The 21,606-nt window shown below is 36.2% G+C and overlaps 1 protein-coding gene across 3 annotated transcripts in view; it reads right to left on the bottom strand.

Moving 5' to 3' along the window:
- STRN (striatin) overlaps positions 1-21,606 on the bottom strand; it is a 110,466-nt gene that overhangs the window by 69,813 nt on the left and 19,047 nt on the right. For all 3 annotated transcript variants that reach the window (XM_081254160.1, XM_081254158.1, XM_081254159.1), the window contains exon 2: positions 2,026-2,129. In XM_081254160.1, the coding sequence (XP_081110286.1) occupies positions 2,026-2,129 (104 nt within the window). The remainder of the gene's footprint in view (positions 1-2,025; positions 2,130-21,606) is intronic.

The following is a 21,606-nucleotide window of genomic DNA, read 5'->3' as shown; positions in this document are numbered from 1 at the left end:
GATTATTTTAGAAGAAAATGTTTTTAAAAACTTGCAGTGTAAGATAAAAGTTTGAACTCCTTAGTTAGGCTCTCCATGATCTGGTTCTTGCCCATCGCCACCATTATTGCTTATAAATCACAATTAACCTTACCCTCCATAATCAGCAATCACAAATTTCTGAACACACCAAAATGCTTTGTTCCATGTCAAACGTATCTTCTCTACTGCTTGAACCTTGCTCATCTGGCAAACACCTTTTTTTTTTTTTGCGGTACGCGGGTCTCTCACTGTTGTGGGCTCTCCCGTTGCGGAGCACAGGCTCCGGAAGCACAGGCTCAGCGGCCATGGCTCACGGGCCCAGCCTCTCCGTGGCATGTGGGATCTTCCCGTACCGGGGCACGAACCCGTGTCCCCTGCATTGGCAGGCGGACTCTCAACCACTGCACCACCAGGGAAACCCCAAACACCTTATTTTTTATGATGCTGTTCAAGTCTCAGCCCCGCTAATCACACCCTCCTTTCTACTTTCACTGCCTCCAGATCCAAACAACCACTCCCTTCTCTGTGACCCCACTGTACCCTGTGCTGACTTCTCCCACAGCACCTAACTTACTGCACTGTACTTTTGTGGTTTCCAAGTCTGTGTCCCACTACTCTAGGCCCTGAAGGGACAAGGTTTGTGACTTGCTTCTTCTCAATTCCAGCACAGTACTTAAGTTGGATGGATAGATTAATGAATATGTTAATGAGAATGCGTGCACACACACGCACACCCACACACATATACACCGTATCCTTGGTTAGTTTAATATTTGTATATTTTAATTTTTCTGACTTACAAGATAGTATAATGTACTGGTAAAGAGTACAAGCTTCAGAATCAGACGGACTGGAGGGATCTGAATCACAGCTCTACTGTAACTCTGCAACTCTACGTAAGTTACTTAGTTTTTAAGCCTCAGGGGCTGGTACATGGTAGTTAATAAATAGTTGCCATTATTAATGTTATTACACTCTCTCTTTGATTATGCCTATCATTTAGATTGCTTAAGATCTCAAATATTCCCAAATTACACACTTAAAAAAAATTTTTTCCCCCACCATCTCCGCAATACAGTTTTCAATCAACCTCTCAAGGAATGAAAAGAACCACCAATTTTTCACTAAGAGGTCAATCTGTTTTCAACCTCTTGTGTCGTTTAGAGATCCCACGTGGAGGTAAACACAACTTCTAATAAAGTTTTATCTATTTCTTGATATCCATAAGTAGCATCTTCTAAACGGTAGAAGATGCTTCAAAAAACTGAAAAGGACATGTGATCAAAAACAAAGCAAAATAGAGAATTTCAATATCACCTAACAAGTACTCAATAATCTAAAATAAAGAACTGTCTTATACTGTTGACAAAACATTCCAAAGACCATCCACTAAAGCAAACAAACTTAATTCATATGAAAACTTCCAAAATTCTCATCCATGACTTATTGTCCTTTACTTGTGAACCAAGTTTAGTTCTTGAATATCTTAGACACTAGCAGAATAGAAAGGTAAGATTCACTTCTGGAGAGATATGAATAGTTGATAGCAAAGGATCAAAATACCAAAAATGTCTATAAAAGGATTCTCAACACAGTCTGCCAGAGTAGGTTTCTTCCATAGAAAATACACCAAACTGAATAACACTAGATGATAAGGAAAAGAGAGTAAGTATTATAGAAATTTCCTTTACAACTCAAAAACTATTTCAATTCTATAAAGAAATAGATATCAACAGTTCAGGAAGTACATACATTTCTTTAGAAAGGACAGAGTGGGGGAAAATGTTGCTAAAATCTTAAAAATCATATAAATCAGTTTTTTGATCATTATTACTAAACATTCATTAACAAATTAACATATTACAACCATTTCTAAATGTTTATTACAAATACTACTTCCTGAATTAAAAAGTAGAACACATTACAATGTGGATTTGTTGTAGGAATAACAGAAAAATCACTCCAATATTTAAGAGAATACTACCTTCCATGTCACTGAATTACCTTTCCTGTTTAAGAGCATACTCCAGCATCTTGATCCTCCTCACAAGATCCTTCTTCAAATTTTCTTGACCTTTCCTTTCCCCCTGAAGGAAGGCAATCTGAGCCTGAGTAAGGAAAAGAAAGACAAAACTCAGTTTAGACGAAATAAACTTTTTCAAACTCAGCTGAAGAAAGAACCTTTGGAAGATAAAACAATTAGATGTAAAAACATTTCTTTTTACAGATCTGTCACAAAGTATACAGAAGGGCACTGACTGCAAGTGGGGGAAATGCTTAACTTATTTTTTAAAAAAAGGACATCTATATAAATGTCACTTCAGACTAGGGATGTTACAACACATAGTCCATATCCTCTAAGAGTCTATAATTTAAAACAACCAATATAAGTGCAGACATATACAAAATACAGTACAGTTTGCTCAAGTGTTTGTCTTTTAAGGTACTGAGGGAGATTCTCCTTTATAAAAAGTGAAGATGGAGAACTACCATATGACCCACTATTCCACTTTTAGGCATTTATCTGAAGAACATGAAAACACTAGTTCAAAACACTAATATGCACCCCCATGTTCATTGCAGCATTATTTATAATAGCCAAGATATGGAAACTAGTTCAGTGTCCATCGATGGATGAATGGATAATGAAGATGTGGTGTACACACACACACACACACACACACACACACACACACACACACACACAACCCGGAATACTACTCAGCCATAAAAAAAATGAAATCCTGTCATTTGCAACAACATAGATGGAACGCAAGGATATTATGCTAAGCAAAATAAGTCAGATAGAGAAAGACAAATACTGTATGAGTTCACTCATATGTGGAATCTTAAAAAAAATAAAGATGAACAAACAAAACAAAAACAAATTCATAGATACAAAGAAGAGATTAATGGTTACCAGAGGGGAAAAGGGTTGGGGGGGCAGGCAACATAGGTCTAAGGCGTCAACTGTATGGTGATGGATGGTAACTGGACTTGTGGTGGTGGTCATTTTGTAGTTCATACAGATGCTGAACTATAGTGCTGTACACCTGAAACTTACATAATTTTTTTTAAAGAGTGAAGATGGGGAAAGGGGGTAAAGTAGAATCATGAGTTCTTATAATAAGCCTTGTAAAGTAAGAGTTCTCTGAGTTTCACCATCTACTTAAATTTTATGATGGATTCCTTGTCTTGAGAGACTTTATCCTGGACCTCCCCTTCAAATAAGAAATAGCTGCCTTTTCTCAGTCTCCACCTTTCACCCCATCCCCATTTAGATTTAATATGCAGGGGGAAAGAAAGTGAAAGCTGGGAAAAGGAAAATCAGAGAAAATGGCCCTCTATAAGTTCCTGGCCCCTCCCAAACATGAGAAAAAGAAAAAAAGAAAAAACCTACATTTTAACATGAAACAAACTGTAAAACTCTAGTCTTCAGTTAGACAAAGGGGATAGGAAAGAGCAGCTCTCCATAATAATTAAAAAGACATTTAGAATTGAAATAATACTTTCCACTTAAGGAATTAAAACTATGTTGCAAATACTAACTTGTTAAAGTAACTCATAACACCACTAGGAGTGTGGGAGGAGATCTACTTAAGGGCCCTCAAAAATAGCTATCAGTTTCACTATTCTCACATTCTTTCCCCTCTCATTTCTATTATATTAACTCAGATAACGTTATTTATATTTCCACAGTGCTTTCCATTTAAGAAAGCAAAAATTTACATTTAATGATGATCTTACCACATCCCTAAGGAACTGTGGATTATCCAACTAAGGTTTAGTGAATGAACCATTAAACTTACTTCTATTTGGTTTAAATGACACTCATTTCTTTTTTTTTCAGTACCATAATAAACACAAAATCCAACTCACCGAGCTTCTTATAACTTTTAGAATGTAGGTACTATCATGTTTTTGTTCTAATTTCAATGAGCTCTTAAAATTTATATTGCAATTATAAGAAGGATTATTTTTATCTTATTGAAATATTTAAAAACAGGCTAAAGATAGTTCAGTTGTATACACAGAGGAAAAGGCATCAAATATCTACAATATCTGTATTTAATGATCATATAACTTTTTGAAATCGTATGTTCTACAATGAGATCATTATTTTATATAAGCAGAATTAATAATACATGCATTAAAAGCTGACAAAAATGAATGTCCTGGGCTTCCCTGGTGGTGCAGTGGTTAAGAGTCCGCCTGCCGATGCAGGGGACACAAGTTCGTGCCCCGGTGCGGGAAGATCCCACATGCCGCGGAGCAGCTAGGCCCACGAGCCATGGCTGCTGAGCCTGCGCGTCCAGAGCCTGTGCTCCCCAACGGGAGAGGCCACAACAGTGAGAGGCCCGCGTACCGCAAAAAAAAAAAAAAGAATGTCCTGTCAAAAGGATATAACAGGCCACCTTGTTTGGTCAAACAATGTTTTGGCCTAGAAGACAGGCTTCAAAATGGCTGTAATAATTTAATAATTTAATCAGTATAATCATATAACTAAAGTAATAATAAAATTATCAATTTCTTCCTTTCTATACCCTTTGACTAGCTTTCTATTTCTGTCACCATCATTGGTCCTGGGTGATTCTGACACTTCAGCATATAATACTCAAAAGTCTTTACTGCAACTTATTCCCCAGCCTACCAACTACTCCTTATACTTCCAAGACACTTGCTTCCCCATCCTCCTATCAGTTCACACACTGGACTACTTAATTATTTAATAAAAAATAAAAGACCCAGAATTGTTGGAGAGAAAAATCACAAAGAAGATGGAGGTGCCTAGAAAAGACAAACAAAAAGGAATAATAGAAATATCTGTGATATTCCTTGGTGATCAAAGAATATCTCTGTGACATTTCTGTCACAGATGCATAATGTGAAATCAACCATATGGAAACATCAGGCAAACTAAAATTATGGGGCATTTTACATTAACTTTCTTGTAATCTTCAAAAGCATCAGGTCACAAAAGTCAAGGAAAGACTGTTTCAGACTGAAGGAGATTAAAAAGATATGAAAACCAAATGTAATGCATGATTCTGGACTAGATTTGGCTATAAAAGGATATTATTGGGACAAATGGCAAAATATGAATGGGTCTGAGGACTAGATGGTAGTAATACATCAGTGCTAATTTCCTGATTTTGACAACTGCATGTGGTTACATAGGATAGTACTTGTCTATAGGAGACAAACACTAAAGTATTTGGTGGGTGGCAATGGGCCATCAGGTTGCCTGGCACCTTGCCCTCAAATGGTTCAGAAAAAAAAAATTCTTTGTACTGCCCTTGCAACTTTTCTGTCAATATAAGATTTTTGTTTTTGAAAAAAAACACTATGCCAACTTCCTTAATATGATAAGATACAAACAATTCAATTCAAAGCCAGTATCATGTGTAATAGAGAAACCCAAGTAGTAATGACAATAGGAACAAAACAAGGATGTCTCCACTTCTTACCACAAATATTTAACGTTGCTCTGGAGGTGGTGGCCAATGTCATTAGTCAAGAAAGAATTAAGTTTGGAAAAAATGAAAACACTAATTCAAAAAGATGCATGCACCCTAATGTTCATAGCAAGACTGTTCACAACAGTCAAGACGTGGAAGGAACCAAACTGCCCATCAACAAATAAATGGATAAAGAAGATGTGGTGTGTATATATATATATATATATATATATATATATATATATATATATATATAGAGAGAGAGAGAGAGAGAGAGAGAGAGAGAGAGAGAGAGGAGTATTCCATATATATACATACAATGGAATACTACTCAGCCATAAGAAAGAACAACATTCTGCCATTTGCAGCAATATGGATAGACCTGGAAAATATTATGCTTAGGAAAATAAGTCAGACAGAGGAAGACAAATAACTGTGTGATATCACTTATATGTGAAATCTAAAAAATAATACAAATGAATATATATGCAAAACAGAAACAGACTCACAGATATAGAAAGCAAACTTGTGGTTACCAAAGGGGAGAGGGAAGTGGAGAGGGACAGATTAGGGGATTGGGATTAACAGATACAAACTATGTATAAAACAGATAAGCAACAAGAACATATTGTATAGCACAAGGAATTATAGGCATTATCTTATAATAACTTATATGGAGTATAATCTGTAAAAACACTGGATCACTATGCTGTACACCTAAAAACAATATAATACTGTAAATCAACTATACTTCAATTAAGAAAAAAAGAAAGAAGTTTATAAATAAAAAAGAGAAAATAAAATCATATTATTTGCAAATGATATGACCAGATATCTGGAAAATCCAAGAAAATATAGACTATAAACTATTACAAAAATAGAGGAATTTTAGCAAAGTAACTGCATATAAAAATAATAAATCAAAACCCATGGCTTCTATAAAAACTAGTTAGATGATATAATGAAAGAAAACAATCCCATTTATAATAACAAAAAGGATAAGATAATTAGAATAAACTTTACAACAAAAAAATAAGAGCTATACAAAGAATGTTTTAAATGCTACTAAAGAGCACAAAAATGACTTGAACAAATGAGAAGCAAAACCATGTTCTTAAACAAGAAGATTCTGCATTACAATGATTTTATTTCTCCTTAAATTAATCTTTTAAAATTATGCAAGCCCAATTAAAATACCAGTACAATGTTTTTAGAAAATATCATACATTAAAAAAAAATCATACATGAGTCTAAAGTATATATGGAAAAATAAACAAGAATAAAAAAATTATTTTAAAGCTCTAAAATATTTTAAAACATTATGATTTATAGTCACTTAAAAAGTGGTACTGATGTACAAACAGACCTATCTATAGCACAGACAATCCAAAAACAAACCCAAATACATACAGGAATTTAGTATAAACTAAAGGTGACATTGCACATCATTGGGGAAAATGTAAATTATTCAATAAATGTTGATGGGTAGCCATCTAGAAATTATTTCTCACATCAAAACAAATGCCAAAAGGATCAAAAAATTTGAAGGAACCCCAAAGTACTAGAAGAAAAGGTAGAGTTTGTTTTTAATAATCTCAGGGTTAGGAATGTCTTTTTGAAAATAAGACAAAACCCAAAGTCATAAAAGACTAATAAATTTCACCTCAAAAAGAAAATATTTATACATGGTAATTTAAAAGTTGCTGAAAACCTATCATGAGAAATAAGACAGCTCTCTTTTGACAAATATCAAAACAAAATCAGAAAAGTAGTCATATCACAAATCACAAGTTTGCTTTTCTTGATGTATAAAGAGCACCTACAAATTAATAAGGAAAAGATCAAGAACTCAACAGAAAAAAAACACTAAGAACATGTTGACTGAAAGGAAATAAAAAGGCTCAAACACATGAAAAAGATGTTTAATCTCACAAGAGAAATGCCAACTAAAATTGTAATCACATTTCCCCCTTTCCATCAGATTAATAAAGTTCAGTAATTTGATAATATATTGGAGAAAATGTATTCGTATGTTGGCTGTGGTGGTGTTAATCAGTTTCACCACTACTGTGGACAACTTGGCAATATCTATCAACTTCGTAAATGCATATACTCTTTTTATTTAATTATTTATTTATTTTTTGGCTGTGTTGGGTCTTTGCTGCTGCATGCGGGCTTTCTCTAGTTGCAGTGAGCAGGGATTACTCTTCGTTGAGGTGCGCGGGCTTCTTACTGCAGTGGCTTCTCTTCTTGCAGAGCACAGGCTCTAGGTGCATGGGCTTCAGTAGTTGTGGCACATGGGCTCAGTAGTTGTGGCTCGCAGGCTTCAGAGCGCAGGCTCAGTAGTTGTGGTGCACAGGCTTAGTTGCTCCGCAGCATGTGGGATCTTCCTGGACCAGGGCTCAAACCTGTGTCCCCTGAATTGGCAGGTGGACTTAACCATTGTGCCACCAGGGAAGTCTTGGTAAATGCATATACCCTTTACCCAGCAATTCTAATTCTAGACTGTTATCCTTCAAATATATCTGTACATATGTGAAATGATATACTGAAAAAATACAGACAAGAATATATGTATAATCTAAATGTCCACCTACAGAGAACTAGTTAAATAAATTATAAATACAATTGGAAAAAAATTAGGTCCTTAACTAAGACCTACAAGAACAGAGGAAGAAAAAGTCAATTTCTTACATTTTTCTCCCCGGAAACTCTACTCAGAAAGTTAGAAACAAACATCTTAAAACACATGTTCTTACAGAAGAAAGCTAATTCTTTCTGTAGAAACAACCTGAAAATATCATAGTCTAATGCATATATATGGAATCTAAAAAAAAAAAAAAAAGGTACTGATGAACCTAGTTGCAGGGCAGGAATAAAGATGTAGACATAGAGAATGGACTTGAGGACAGGGGGTGGGAGGGGGAAGCTGGGGCAAAGTGAGAGCAGCATCAACATATATACACTACCGAATGTAAAATAGTTAGCTAGTGGGAAGCAGCAGCATAGAACAGGGAGATCAGCTCGGTGCTTTGTGATGACCTAGAGGGGTGGGATAGGGAGGGTGGGAGGGAGCTCAAGACGGAGGGGATATGGGGACATATGCATGCATATGGCTGATTCACTTTGGTGTACAACAGAAACTAACACAGTACTGTGAAATAATTATACTCCAATAAAGGTCTATTAAAAAAAAATAACAACCTGAGTCTAAAACACAGTAGTTGGTATAAATCCTTCCTTTTGAGAATAAAGATTAAGTCCCAGGTACAGATTCTCCTAATATGGCAGGATACTGTTTTCTGAATTGGACTGTTTAATTGCAAAGGCAGGGGAGGGGGGTGGACAGAAGGGAAGAAAAGACTGAAAGGAAGAATAAAAGGGTAGGAAGAAAGAAGAATAGAAAAGAAAGAAAAGAAGAAAAATAGAAGGAAAAGTGGGATACATCTATAGAAAGGGATACTACGCAGTTGTTACAAAGGAGATAGCTCTAAATATATTGATAATGATATTTAAGATAGATTAAGTGAAAAAAGAAGACAGACATTTCATGTAGTTTTTGAAAAAAAAAAGGTAAACATACCATTATGCTTCTGTGCATAGGTAATAACTCTGGAATGATTCAGAAGTATGTAGTAAATGTGAATGTCTCCAAAGAAAGCAACTGGGTGGCTGAGAGGGAGAGGAAGAGGAGTTAAATCTACCTTTAAATGTACATGTCGCCCTTTATACCTGCTGAATGCTGTACCATAGGCATGTTGCTACACATAAAAGTCTCTTAACTGAAGAATTTAAAGACTTAAAGCCAAACAAAACTCGTTCACCACATATGGCACTATAAGCCACCAGTTTGTAGACCCTGTCTTGGATGTTTCAATCCAAATTCATTATTTCTACAAGGGAGAAAAAAGAAGCTCCAAGAGATTAAATGGTGTATCCCTAAAGGGGACAGCATTCTCACAAATGAACTAAGGTGATAGTCCAAGACCATGAATGAATCACCACTTAGAAACTCAAGGCACACACCCAATGTAGTGGGGGTATTAGCAACAAGGACATGACAGAAAATACATGGCCGAAAAGGCTCCTTAAAAGTTCTCCCTGAACATTACCACAACAAAATTCCTTCTGAAATAAAACAGACAGGTCTCTAGTTACCAAATATATTCCTAGCCTCCAGTATTAACCAGTAATATGGAATCGTGATGAATTCAGCTATTTACTTTTTTCTTTTATTGGTATACTTCTCCATGAAGCTACAATTTGACCACTTCTTTTTAGAAAACTTGCGTCAGCCTACACTGTCACCTCAACATTCTCACAGATTAAAGTCTCCTAAACTTTCTAGGGTTCCAGGAACAAAAGTGAGATTGAGACATACAACTAAAATCTTAAGAAAAAATTAGAAAAACTAAAGATTCAATCTGATCAAGTAGATAAGGTATGAAAATAGCTTTTAAGTATTACAAAAAATATTTTAAAAATTTTAAGTCATCATTTATCTCTACTAGTAAAGTTAATGGTGATGGCACATATTTTTGAAAAGTTTGGAATTATCTTCAAGGAAAATAAATGTTAAAAATTCCACAAGTTTTTTATATTATATACCTAAATTTAGGCCTCCAATTTCCTAACCATTAGAAATAAAAAAAGATGAAAACAATAGTAACTAGATATTTTACATTTTAAGCCTACATGGTAAACAGGAAATTTATTTACCTTTATTATTTTCAATTCTAACTTATCAAAAGGATATATATAAGGAATATAAGTCTGCTATATCTAAGCAGGTTTACCTGCAAACATGGGAATATCTAATAATTAAATTACTTTAAATGTATCATTTAGTTTTTTGAAACCATTTAAACTATCTTGTACTTTAAAATTTTAAAGGGTTAAAATTTTAAATGAAAATCACTGAAAAGGACATTCACAGAAAGATAGACAAGATGAAAAGGCAGAGGGCTATATACCAGATGAAGGAACAAGATAAAACCCCAGAAAAACAACTAAATGAAATGGAGATAGGCAATCTTCCAGAAAAAGAATTCAGAATAATAGAATTCAGAATAATGATAGTGAAGATGATACAGGACCTCGGAAAAAGAATGGAGGCAAAGATCCAGAAGATGCAAGAAATGTTTAACAAAGACCTAGAAGAATTAAAGAAGAAATAAACAGAGATGAACAATACAATAACTGAAATGAAATATACACTAGAAGGAATCAATAGCACAATAACTGAGGCAGAACAGATAAGTGACCTGGAAGACAGGATGGTGGAATTCACTGCTGCAGAACAGAATAAAGAAAAAAGAATGAAAAGAAATGAAGACAGCCTAAGAGACCTCTAGGACAATATTAAACGCAACAACATTCACATTATAGGTGTCCCAGAAGGAGAAGAGAGAGAGAAAGGACTTGAGAAAATATTTGAAGAGATTATAGTTGAAAAACTTCCCTAACATGGGAAAGGAAATAGTCACCCAAATCCAGGAAGTGCAGCGAGACCCATACAGGATAAACCCAAGGAGAAACACACCGAAACACATGGTAATCAAATTGGCAAAAATTAAAGACAAAGAAAATTACTGAAAGCAAGGGAAAAATGACAAATAACATATAAGGGAACTCCCATAATGTTAACAGCTGGTTTATCAGCAGAAATTCTACAAGCCAGAAGGGAGTGGCATGATATACTTAAAGTGATGAAATGGAAGAACCTACAACCAAGATTACTCTACCCAGCAAGGATCTCATTCAGATTCGATGGAGAAATCAAAAGCTTTACAGACAAGCAAAAGCTAAGAGAATTCAGCACCACCAAACCACCTCTACAACAAATGCTAAAGGAACTTCTCTAAGTGGGAAACAAAAGAGAAGAAAAGGACCTACAAAAACAAACCCAAAACAATTAAGAAAAGGGTAATAGGAACATACATATCGATAATTACCTTAAATATGAATGCACTAAATGCTCCAACCAAAAGACACAGGCTGGCTGAATGGACACAAAAACAAGACCCATATATACGCTGTCTACAAGAGACCCACTTCAGACTTAGGGACACATACAGACTGAAAGTGAGGGGATGGATAAAGATATCCCATGCAAATGGAAATTAAAAGAAAGCTGGAGTAGCAATACTCATATCAGATAAAATAGGCTTTAAAATAAGGTGTTATAAGAGACACGGAAGGACACTACATAATGATCAAGGGATCAATCCAAGAAGAAGATATAACAATTATAAATATATATGCACCCAACATAGGAGCACCTCAATACATAAGGCAACTGCTAACAGCTCTAAAAGAGGAAATCGACAGTAACACAATAATAGTGGGGGATATTAACACCTCACTTACACCAATGGACAGATCATCCAAAATGAAAATGAATAAGGAAACAGAAGCTTTAAATGACACAAGACACCAGATAGATTTAATTGATATTTATAGGACATTCCATCCCAAAACAGCAGATTACACTTTCTTCTCAAGTGCGCATGGAACATTCTCCAGGATAGATCACATCTTGGGTCACAAATCAATCCTCAGTAAATTTAAGAAAATTGAAATCATATCAAGCATCTTTTCTGACCACAACACTATGAGATTAGAAATCAATTACAGGGAAAAAACCGTAAAAAACACAAACACATGGAGGCTAAACAGTATGTTACTAAATAACCAAGAGATCACTGAAGAAATCAAAGAGGAAATCAGAAAACACCTAGAGACAAATGACAATGAAAACACGACAATCCAAAACCTATGGGATGCAGCAAAAGCAGTTCTAAGAGGGAAGTTTAGAGCAATTCAATCTCACCTCAAGAAACAAGAAAAATCTCAAATAAACAATCTAACATTACACCTGAAGGAACTAAAGAAGAACAAACAAAGCTCAAAGTTAGCAGAAGGAAAGAAATCATAAAGATCAGAGCAGAAATAAATGAAATAGAGACAAAGAAAACAATAGAAAAGATCAATAAAACTAAAAGCTGTTTCTTTGAGAAGATAAGCAAAATTGATAAACGTTTAGCCAGACTCATCAAGAAAAAGAGGGAGACGACTCAAATCAATAAAATTAGAAATGAAAAAGGAGAAGTTACAAAAGACACTGCAGAAATACAAAGCATCCTAAGAGACTACTACAAGCAATTCTATGCCAATAAAATGGACAACCTGGAAGAAATGGACAAATCCTTAGAAAGGTATAACCTTCCAAGACGGAACCACAAAGAAACAGAAAATATGAACAGACCAATCACAAATAATGAAATTGAAACTGTGATTAAAAATCTTCCAACAAACAAAAGTCCAGGACCAGATGGCTTCACAGGTGAATTCTATCAAACATTTAGAGAAGAGCTAACACCCATCCTTCTCAAACTCTTCCAAAAAATTGCACAGGAAGGAAAACTCCCAAACTCATTCTATGAGGCCACCATCACCCTGATAGTAAAACCAGATAAAGATACTTCAAAAAAAGAAAATTACAGACCAATATCACTGAAGAATATAGATGCAAAAGTCCTCAACAAAACACTAACAAACAAAATCACTGAAAAGTATATTCAAAAAGAAAAGTACATAAAGTATTAGTCTGGGTTGGATATTTTTCAGTTGTTTTTCTGTCATCTGCTATGGGAGAGAATGAGCACTCACTTTTACAAAGATCTATAATAAAGTGCCAGAAAACAACTAATTTAAGGTTCTGTCAATTGAGCACAAACTCACAAATAACAAGAGAAATCCATGAAAAGTAAAAGTCAATAAAATAGTTTACTTAACCTAAAGAAGAGCATACAGTGAAATTTCAATTATCTGCTTTATATCTTAATGTCTTCTATAAACTATACCTATTTCCTCTGAAAAGCTTTGGATTACATTATTCTCTTGCATCTAGGCTGCTAGTTGTTTTTCTCTGGGCACACAATCATTGCCTCTAGCTAGCCCTCTCTCCTAAAGACAGTGTCTTCACTTGGCAGCATCAAACTTCAGCATCAGAATCACCTAGAGGGGCTTCCCTGGTGGCTCAGTGGTTGAGAATCCGCCTGCCAATGCAGGGGACACGGCTTCCAGCCCTGGTCCAGGAAGATCCCACATGCTGTGGAGCAACTAAGCCCGTGCACCACAACTACTGAGCCTGCGCTCTAGAGCCATGAGCCACAACTACTGAGCACACGTGCCACAACTACTGAAGCCCACGCACCTAGAGCCCATGCTCCGCAACAAAGACAAGCCACTGCAATGAGAAGCCCGCTCACTGCAACAAAGAGTAGCCCCTGCTCGCTGCAACTAGAGAAAGCCTGCGCACAGCAGTGAAGACCCAACACAGCCAAAAATAAATAAACAAATATATAAATAAATTTATAAAAAAAAATTGTGTGTATTTTTAATTAAACTTTCCATTTGGTTCTTTTTTTAAAACTACCCTATGACCACATTTTTAAATTATTTATTTATTTTATTTATTTATTTTGGCTGTGTTGGGTCTTCGTTGCTGCACGCGGGCTTTCTCTAGCAGCAGACCCAATGCAGCCATAAATAAATAGATAACATAACATAACATAACATAACATAACATAACATAACATAACATAACAAGACAGAATAGCTCCTTGCCAAGGAGCATTAAATAACTTTTTTAAAGATATAAACCCACAAGATCAAAGTGAACATACAGAGGCAACAGGGGTCAAGGGATGATAAATATTTAGAAGGTGGAAAACAGATGAAGAAAGAGTACTAACTCAGCAGCTCAGAAACCTAACTACCTGCAGAGGGAGTTCAATGAGAAGCTAGTAGATTTCCCCCAAAGCACCTTGAAAAGCTCAGAAATTAAGAGGTATGAAGATTCACAGAGGGGGCAGGTGTGTCACAGGGCTTAAAACAGGGGGGAAGGTTAAAAGTATATGAAGTGCAGTCAAACCTACAGGAACCCACCTCTACTCCCTGAAATAAAACAACTACTTCTAACCCACCTCCCCAAGATACTAGACATTTAGCCTCTGAAGAAATGTAAACAGAAAGGTCTTGACTCAGAATGCCAGGAATAGTAGAGGGCAAGAATGAGGCAGTGACAGAAAGAACAAAACAAAACAGGATGACTAAGTGAAAGCTTTAAAAGGTAAGATCTATAATCTACTTCTCTAGCCAGGTTCCATCTACCTCTGCAGCTAGGCTCTCTCTCCAAGGCAGATGATTAGAATACCATTTTCTAGAAAACTGAATAAACTCAGAGAAAAATCTTAAATGCCATTTAAGTATGACATTCAGGGGTCTTTCAACAAAAAAACCATTTCACCTAAATCAGATCATCCTTCAGTGAAGGCCTAATCATCCTGTAGTGAAGCCTCCATGTCAGACAGCTAGTCTAGAAATAGAGGACTTCCCACCAGTTTATGAGTGCCACACTCTTAAAAATGGTCGACCTTGACATTTGAGAAAAGGCTCCATGCAATAAGATATAGAGACAAAAACATGAGGATTAAAAGGAACACAGGGGCTTCCCTGGTGGTGCAGTGGTTAAGAATCCGCCTGCCACTGCAGGGGACACGGGTTCAAGCCCTGGTCCGGGAATATCCCACATGCCGCAGAGCAACTAAGCCCGTGCACCACAACTACTGAGCCTGCACTCTAGAGCCCACGAACCACAACTAAAGAAGCCCACATGCCACAACTACTGAAGCCTGTGCACCTAGAGCCCGTGCTCTGCAACAAGAGAAGCCACCGCAATGAGAAGCCCTTGCACCACAACGAAGAGTAGCCCCTGCTCGCCGCAACTAGAGAAAGCCCGCGCACAGCAATGAAGACCCAACGCAGCCAATAATTAAATAAATAAATAAATAAATAAAATCCACCCACCCATTTATTCCGTGCTTACCATGTAACGAAACTGTGCTGGGGTGGACACAGTCCACGACAGACATAGTCCATTTTTTCACAGAGCTTATAATCTACATAAAATACTGTTTTTTTTAAGGAGTAGTTTTTTATATTCTCATAAATACAGCATAAGCCTTTATAACTTCTGAAGAAATTATTATAATCAGAGTTAAGATACATGTAGTAAACTATTCAACTGCAAGACATTTTGCATAATGATATATGTGTGATAAGATATGCTACAAAGGAAAAGTAATAGAAAATATAAATGAAAGAAATAACTTAAAAAAATCTACCTTTAAAGAAAGGTCAATATTAATCAACACAATAACCAGATTCAACTTAAAAACAAATGAGAGACTGATGAAGAGCCATGAGACTTATAAAGATGATAAATCACTACACGGAAAACTGAAGAGCCTAAATAGTAATAAGAAATACAAATTATAACAGTTTTAAATATTAACAATTGGTAAAGCTGGGTGAAGATTTTTGTATACTCTTTGTGGAACTTTCCTATAAGTTTGAATTTTTTTTTAAGTTTTGTCCCATAAATTTTTTTTTTTTGCTGTACGCGGGCCTCTCACTGCTGTGGCCTCTCCCGTTGCGGAGCACAGGCTCCGGACACACAGGCTCCGCGGCCATGGCTCGCGGGCCCAGCCGCTCCGCGGCATGTGGGATCTTCCGGGATAGGGGCACGAACCCGTGTCCCCTGCATCGGCAGGCGGACTCTCAACCACTGCGCCACCAGGGAAGCCCTGTCCCATAAATTTTTAAAAAAGTTTTATCCCTGATGTATCCCATATATACCTGTTAAATTAAAAAGGTAAATTAAGTGATAAAACCCAATGTTCACAAGCAGATGAATTACAGATATATCTTTATATGGATGGTGGCAATGCAAATTAATTAAATTTCTTTTGTTAAAAGGAGCTGACAAAGCTACCCACATACTCTATGATTTGGCAATTTTGCTTTTAGATATACAAAAGAACACCAGCCCTTTCCTCCACACTGTCCAAACAAAAAGTAATGTGCAAAGCTATTCAGATACACTCTAATTTTGCTTTTATTTATGTCATTTGAATTATTTCCTTCTAATTTCCCCTTCAATCCATTTCTCTACGTAGATGGAATCATGGTGCAAAATTTTATAGCTTACTTTTTGTCATGAAAACACTTTCCGTGTTATTACTGTCTTTATACCATCATTTTTATTGGGTTTATTATACAACTTCAAGTAAATTTACCATAACTTATTTAACCATTGTAGCAGATCTTGTGGAATGGCTATTCAAAACACACATTCCTCATCCCTTTTTTACCTAGCTTGTAACTTCCCACTATAGAATCTGGAAAGCCAAATGACTGCTTTCCTAGATTCTGTTATAGTCACGCATATCCAAGTAACCAATGAGATGTCTGCTGGGGATGGAAAGAAGGTACTTCTGGGGAAAGTTTATCATTCACTGATAAAGGAGACTCACTCCAAAACAAACAAACAAAAAACCACAAACAAACCTTTTTGCTGCTTTTCACTGTGGTCTTGATGTCTCTAACTATAGCACTCTTGTAATCATAATGTAACAAGAAGGAAGACAATAAGCCCACACCCTGAGGGTGAAAGATGGCAGAGGAGAAAAAGTTTATGTCCTCACTGAGCAACTGTACAGCTTATGTCAGATAAAAGGACTACCCACCACTAGACTTGTGAGAAACATGATCTTTAGTTGTTATGTCACTGTTAACAGGATTTACCCGCAGCCAAAAGCATTCCTAAATGATACTAATTTCACTACACTTTAACATTTATATTATAATTTTTCACTATTACAAAATAAATTGCCTGAGAAACATGATCTTTAGTTGTTATGTCACTGTTAACAGGGTTTACCCGCAGCCAAAAGCATTCCTAAATGATACTAATTTCACTACACTTTAACATTTATATTATAATTTTTCACTATTACAAAATAAATTGCCAATGATGATCTTCATGTATACACTTTTTTTTTTTTTTGCCGTACGCAGGCCTCTCACTGTTGTGGCTCTCCCATTGTGGAGCACAGGCTCCAGACGCGCAGGCTCAGTGGCCATGGCTCACAGGCCCAGCCACTCCGCAGCATGTGGGATCTTCCCGGACAGGGGCATGAACCCGTGTCCCCTGCATCGGTAGGCGGACTCTCAACCACTGCGCCACCAGGGAAGCCCCATGTATACACATTTTTAAGGTAATTTTTTGTTTACTTCTCTGGGATAGACTACGACAAATAGAATTACTAGGTCAAAGTATAACTGTTTCCTTATAGATACCAACCAGTTGACAATACAAACAACAATGTATGACAGTAAAGTTTAATACATCTTCCCTAGCATTGAGTGTTATCATTGATTTTAAAAAATTCATAGACAGGGACTTTCCTGATGGCACAGTGGTTAGGAATCTGCCTGCCAGTGCAGGGGACGTGGGTTTGAGCACTGGTGCAGGAAGATCCCACATGCTGTGGAGCAACTAGGCCCGTGCACCACGACTACTGAGCCTGCGCTCTAGAGCCAGCAAGCCACAACTACTGAAGGCCACATGCCTAGAGCCCATGCTCCGCAACAAGACAAGCCACCGCAATGAGAAGCCCACACACTGCAACTAGAGAAAGGCTGTGCGCAGCAACGAAGACCCAATGCAGCAAGAAAGGAAGGAAGGAAGGAAGGAAGGAAGGAAGGAAGATTCATAGACAGAAAAGGGTACCTCATTGCTTTAATGTATATTTCTTTGACGAGAATTATTAATATGGACCATTTTGCCATATGTTGACCATTGTCCTATAACAAAGCCATCCAAACTCATAAAGAGATCAGTTTGATAAGCTATATCTTGTTTGCTTTTTAAAAATATTCCTCCTTATTAAAAATACTGTAGGGGCTTCCCTAGTGGCGCAGTGGTTGCGAGTCTGCCTGCCGATGCAGGGGACACGGGTTCGTGCCCTGGTCCGGGAGGATCCCACGTGCAGCAGAGCGGCTGGGCCCGTGAGCCATGGCCGCTGAGCCTGCGCGTCCGGAGTCTGTGCTCCGCAGCGGGAGAGGCCACAACAGTGAGAGGCACGCGTACCGCAAAAAAAAAAAAAATACTGTAAAATGGAAAAAAAATTCAAACTATATATAAAGATATACAGGAACAACCAACAGATCACTCCTTTACCCCCATTTCATTACCTAGAGATAACCAATGTGAACAGTTTGCTGAAGTCCCTTCTGAACTTTCCTGTATGCAGAAGTAGAAAGATAAGCAAAAATAACATCTGTTTTGGCTACATAATTACTAAAAATAAGTATAAGGACTTATACACATATGAAAATATATAAAATTAATAAATCGAACTTTTATTGAGCTCTTCCTATGTTATATTGCTCTGAATAAGTGTTTTATAACTCATTTCATTGTCACACAAACAAAAACAAAAGTTAAAATAACTATGTACAAACCCATCATATTTAAAACATAAATGTGTACACTAACAGAGATCTGAAGAAAACATAGATGCTAGAGTTAAGTTTTTATTAAGACATTTTGCCTTATATGTAAATAATATACAAAGGCAATAAGAATATAATGAAAAGAGCTTGTAAGGAAGGAGGGTAAGACTGAAATATAAGTTTATATGTTACTGATTTTACTGTTAAGGTGGGCATTCCATGTAGGTGGTAGGTAACACAAGGCTGGAGTTTCCAGACTAGAAATATATTTGGTAATCTTGGTTTTCATATACACACAAAACCATAACATTTCCCAAAACAATTAAAGTAGCTATAAGAGTATGTGTATATATATTCCTTTTATTAATTTTTAAAAATAAGATCCAGAAAAGATGCCTTTTTAAAATTAAATCCATTACATAAAACAATGCCTGTTATTTTAAGTGATGTTCCTAATATAAATACAAATCCAATGACTTCATCTTAGCCTTCTTTATAAGTATTAGATTTATTTAGCTTTAATAAATAAAACTATCATTCTGTTTCCTGTTAAAATTGTAACACTAATCTGAAAAATTACCAAAAATAAATTATAGGAAAAAAGAAAACTAATCCTACTTGTGACTACAGATAGAAGATAATCTCAATAAATGAAGAGACGGACATTCCATGCTCTTACAAAGGACATAAACAAGCAAATTAGAGAAAAGGAAATCCAAAAGGCTAACAAATTTAGGAAGAGATGCTTAATCTCAGTGATAACCAGAAAAATACAAATTAATATAAATAGGAGATATAACTTCACATTTATCAGACTAGCAAGAACTAGAACTCTAGATAATGCCAAGTGTTAACAGCAATGTGCGATCATGCACTGCTAGTGGAAACGTAGTCAAGGGCAATCAGTCTGGAAACCAATCAGCAAATTACTTAAATTAAGTCTACATATACCCAACAAACCAGTAATTCCATTACCCATTAATATGTCACAGAAATTCTCAAACAGTTAAAAGTAATGGTTTTCATGTCCATAACATATCACAGATGAATGTTTTTAAAAAGTAAGAGAAAATTATACAATTTGATTTTTGTAAATTAAAAAATACATGCACAGGAAAAACAATAATATTTTACAAAGATACATAAAAAAATGGAAGGAGAATATGAGAGGAATGGAGATAAAAATGGACAAGTAAATTAAAGAAGAGAGGGACTGGGTACAGACCAATAATAATGTGCAATGAATTGAAAAGTATGAGAACTCAACCCTCTGCACCTGAGTTCAAAGCAAGATTACCAAAAATAATGACTTTAAGAATACAGAAGCAAAAATCCTAAATTCTAAATAAAATATAAACAAATCAAATACATCAGTATATCAAAAGGAAAAATACTCCACAACCAGGCTTATGCCATTAGTAAGATAAGTGAGAAAAAATAACATATTATCTTAGGAGATGCAAAAAATCAATTAACAGAATTTATTACCTATTTCTGTTAACAACTCCTAGAAAACTAAGAAGAAACTTCCTTAACATGCTAAATAGTAATTTTTATTTTTTATAAATTTATTTATTTATTTTTGGCTGCATTGGGTCTTCGTTGCTGCACGCGGGCTTTCTCTAATTGCAGTGAGCGGGGGCTACTCTTTGTTGCTGTGCGCGGGCTTCTCATTGCAGTGGCTCTTCTTGTTGCCGAGCACAGGCTCTAGGCATGCGGGCTTCAGTAGTTGTGGCACACGGGCTCAGTAGTTGTGGCTCGCAGGCTCTAGAACACAGGTTCAGTAGCTGTGGCACACAGGCTTAGCTGCTCTGAGGCATGTGGGATCTTCCCAGACCAGGGCTTGAACCCCTGTCCCCCACATTGGCAGGCAGATTCTCAACCACTGCACCACCAGAGAAGCCCTAGATAGTAATTTTTAGAAACCACTAACAAATACCACAACTTAACAGTTACACAGTTTCCATTTAATTTTTTTTAAGTTTTTTTTTTTTAAAGGAACAAAAGGAGACTCTCCAGCACCACTATCATAATATAAGGTTCTGGGATTGATAACCAGTACTGGAAAAAAGGAGGAATAAATATTGGAAATAATTACACTTGGCTTTTCTAGCTAAAATAACCAAACATTAGAAAGAATAAGGTATTTCTGCAAGGTAACTAGATGACTTTGCACACATAAGCACAGCTTTCCCACATATTGGAAATAACCAGTTAGAAATGTAATGGAAAAAGAATCCCACTCACAAAAGTAATAAAACCTATAAATTCTTAAGTTTATTCCTAGATATTTTAAGTACAGGATATCTCTGCTTAAGGAAAGAGAGAAATCTTAGTTGGAAAAACTTAAAATGTAAAGATGCAATTATTGCCAAGGCAAATGCGAGTTCAATAAAAAACCCAACTGTGTGTGTTTACATGTGTATATACATAAAATTCTGGAGGGACACACATTAGATTGTTAGTAGAATGTATGTCTAAACAGATTTGTGACAAGGATTGGAGAGGAAGGAGTACTATCTACTTTTTATATTTCTATATATTTCTTGTGGTTTGAATATACAGCTATTCTTATTTTATTTATTTATTTTTTAAATTTTATTGACTTATTTATTTTATTTTTGGCTGCGTTGGGTCCTCGTTGCTGTGCACGGGCTTTCTCTAGTTGTGGCAAGCGGGGGCTACTCTTCGTTGCGGTGCGCGGGCTTCTCACTGTGGTGGCTTCTCTTGTTGCGGAGCACGGGCTCTAGGCGCACGGGCT

The sequence above is a fragment of the Mesoplodon bidens genome (genome assembly GCF_964165515.1).
Source record: "Mesoplodon bidens genome assembly, chromosome: 14".
NCBI lineage: Eukaryota > Metazoa > Chordata > Mammalia > Artiodactyla > Ziphiidae > Mesoplodon > Mesoplodon bidens.
Note: the sequence above shows the minus strand (reverse complement) of the source record. Positions and strands in the feature narration are given on the sequence as shown.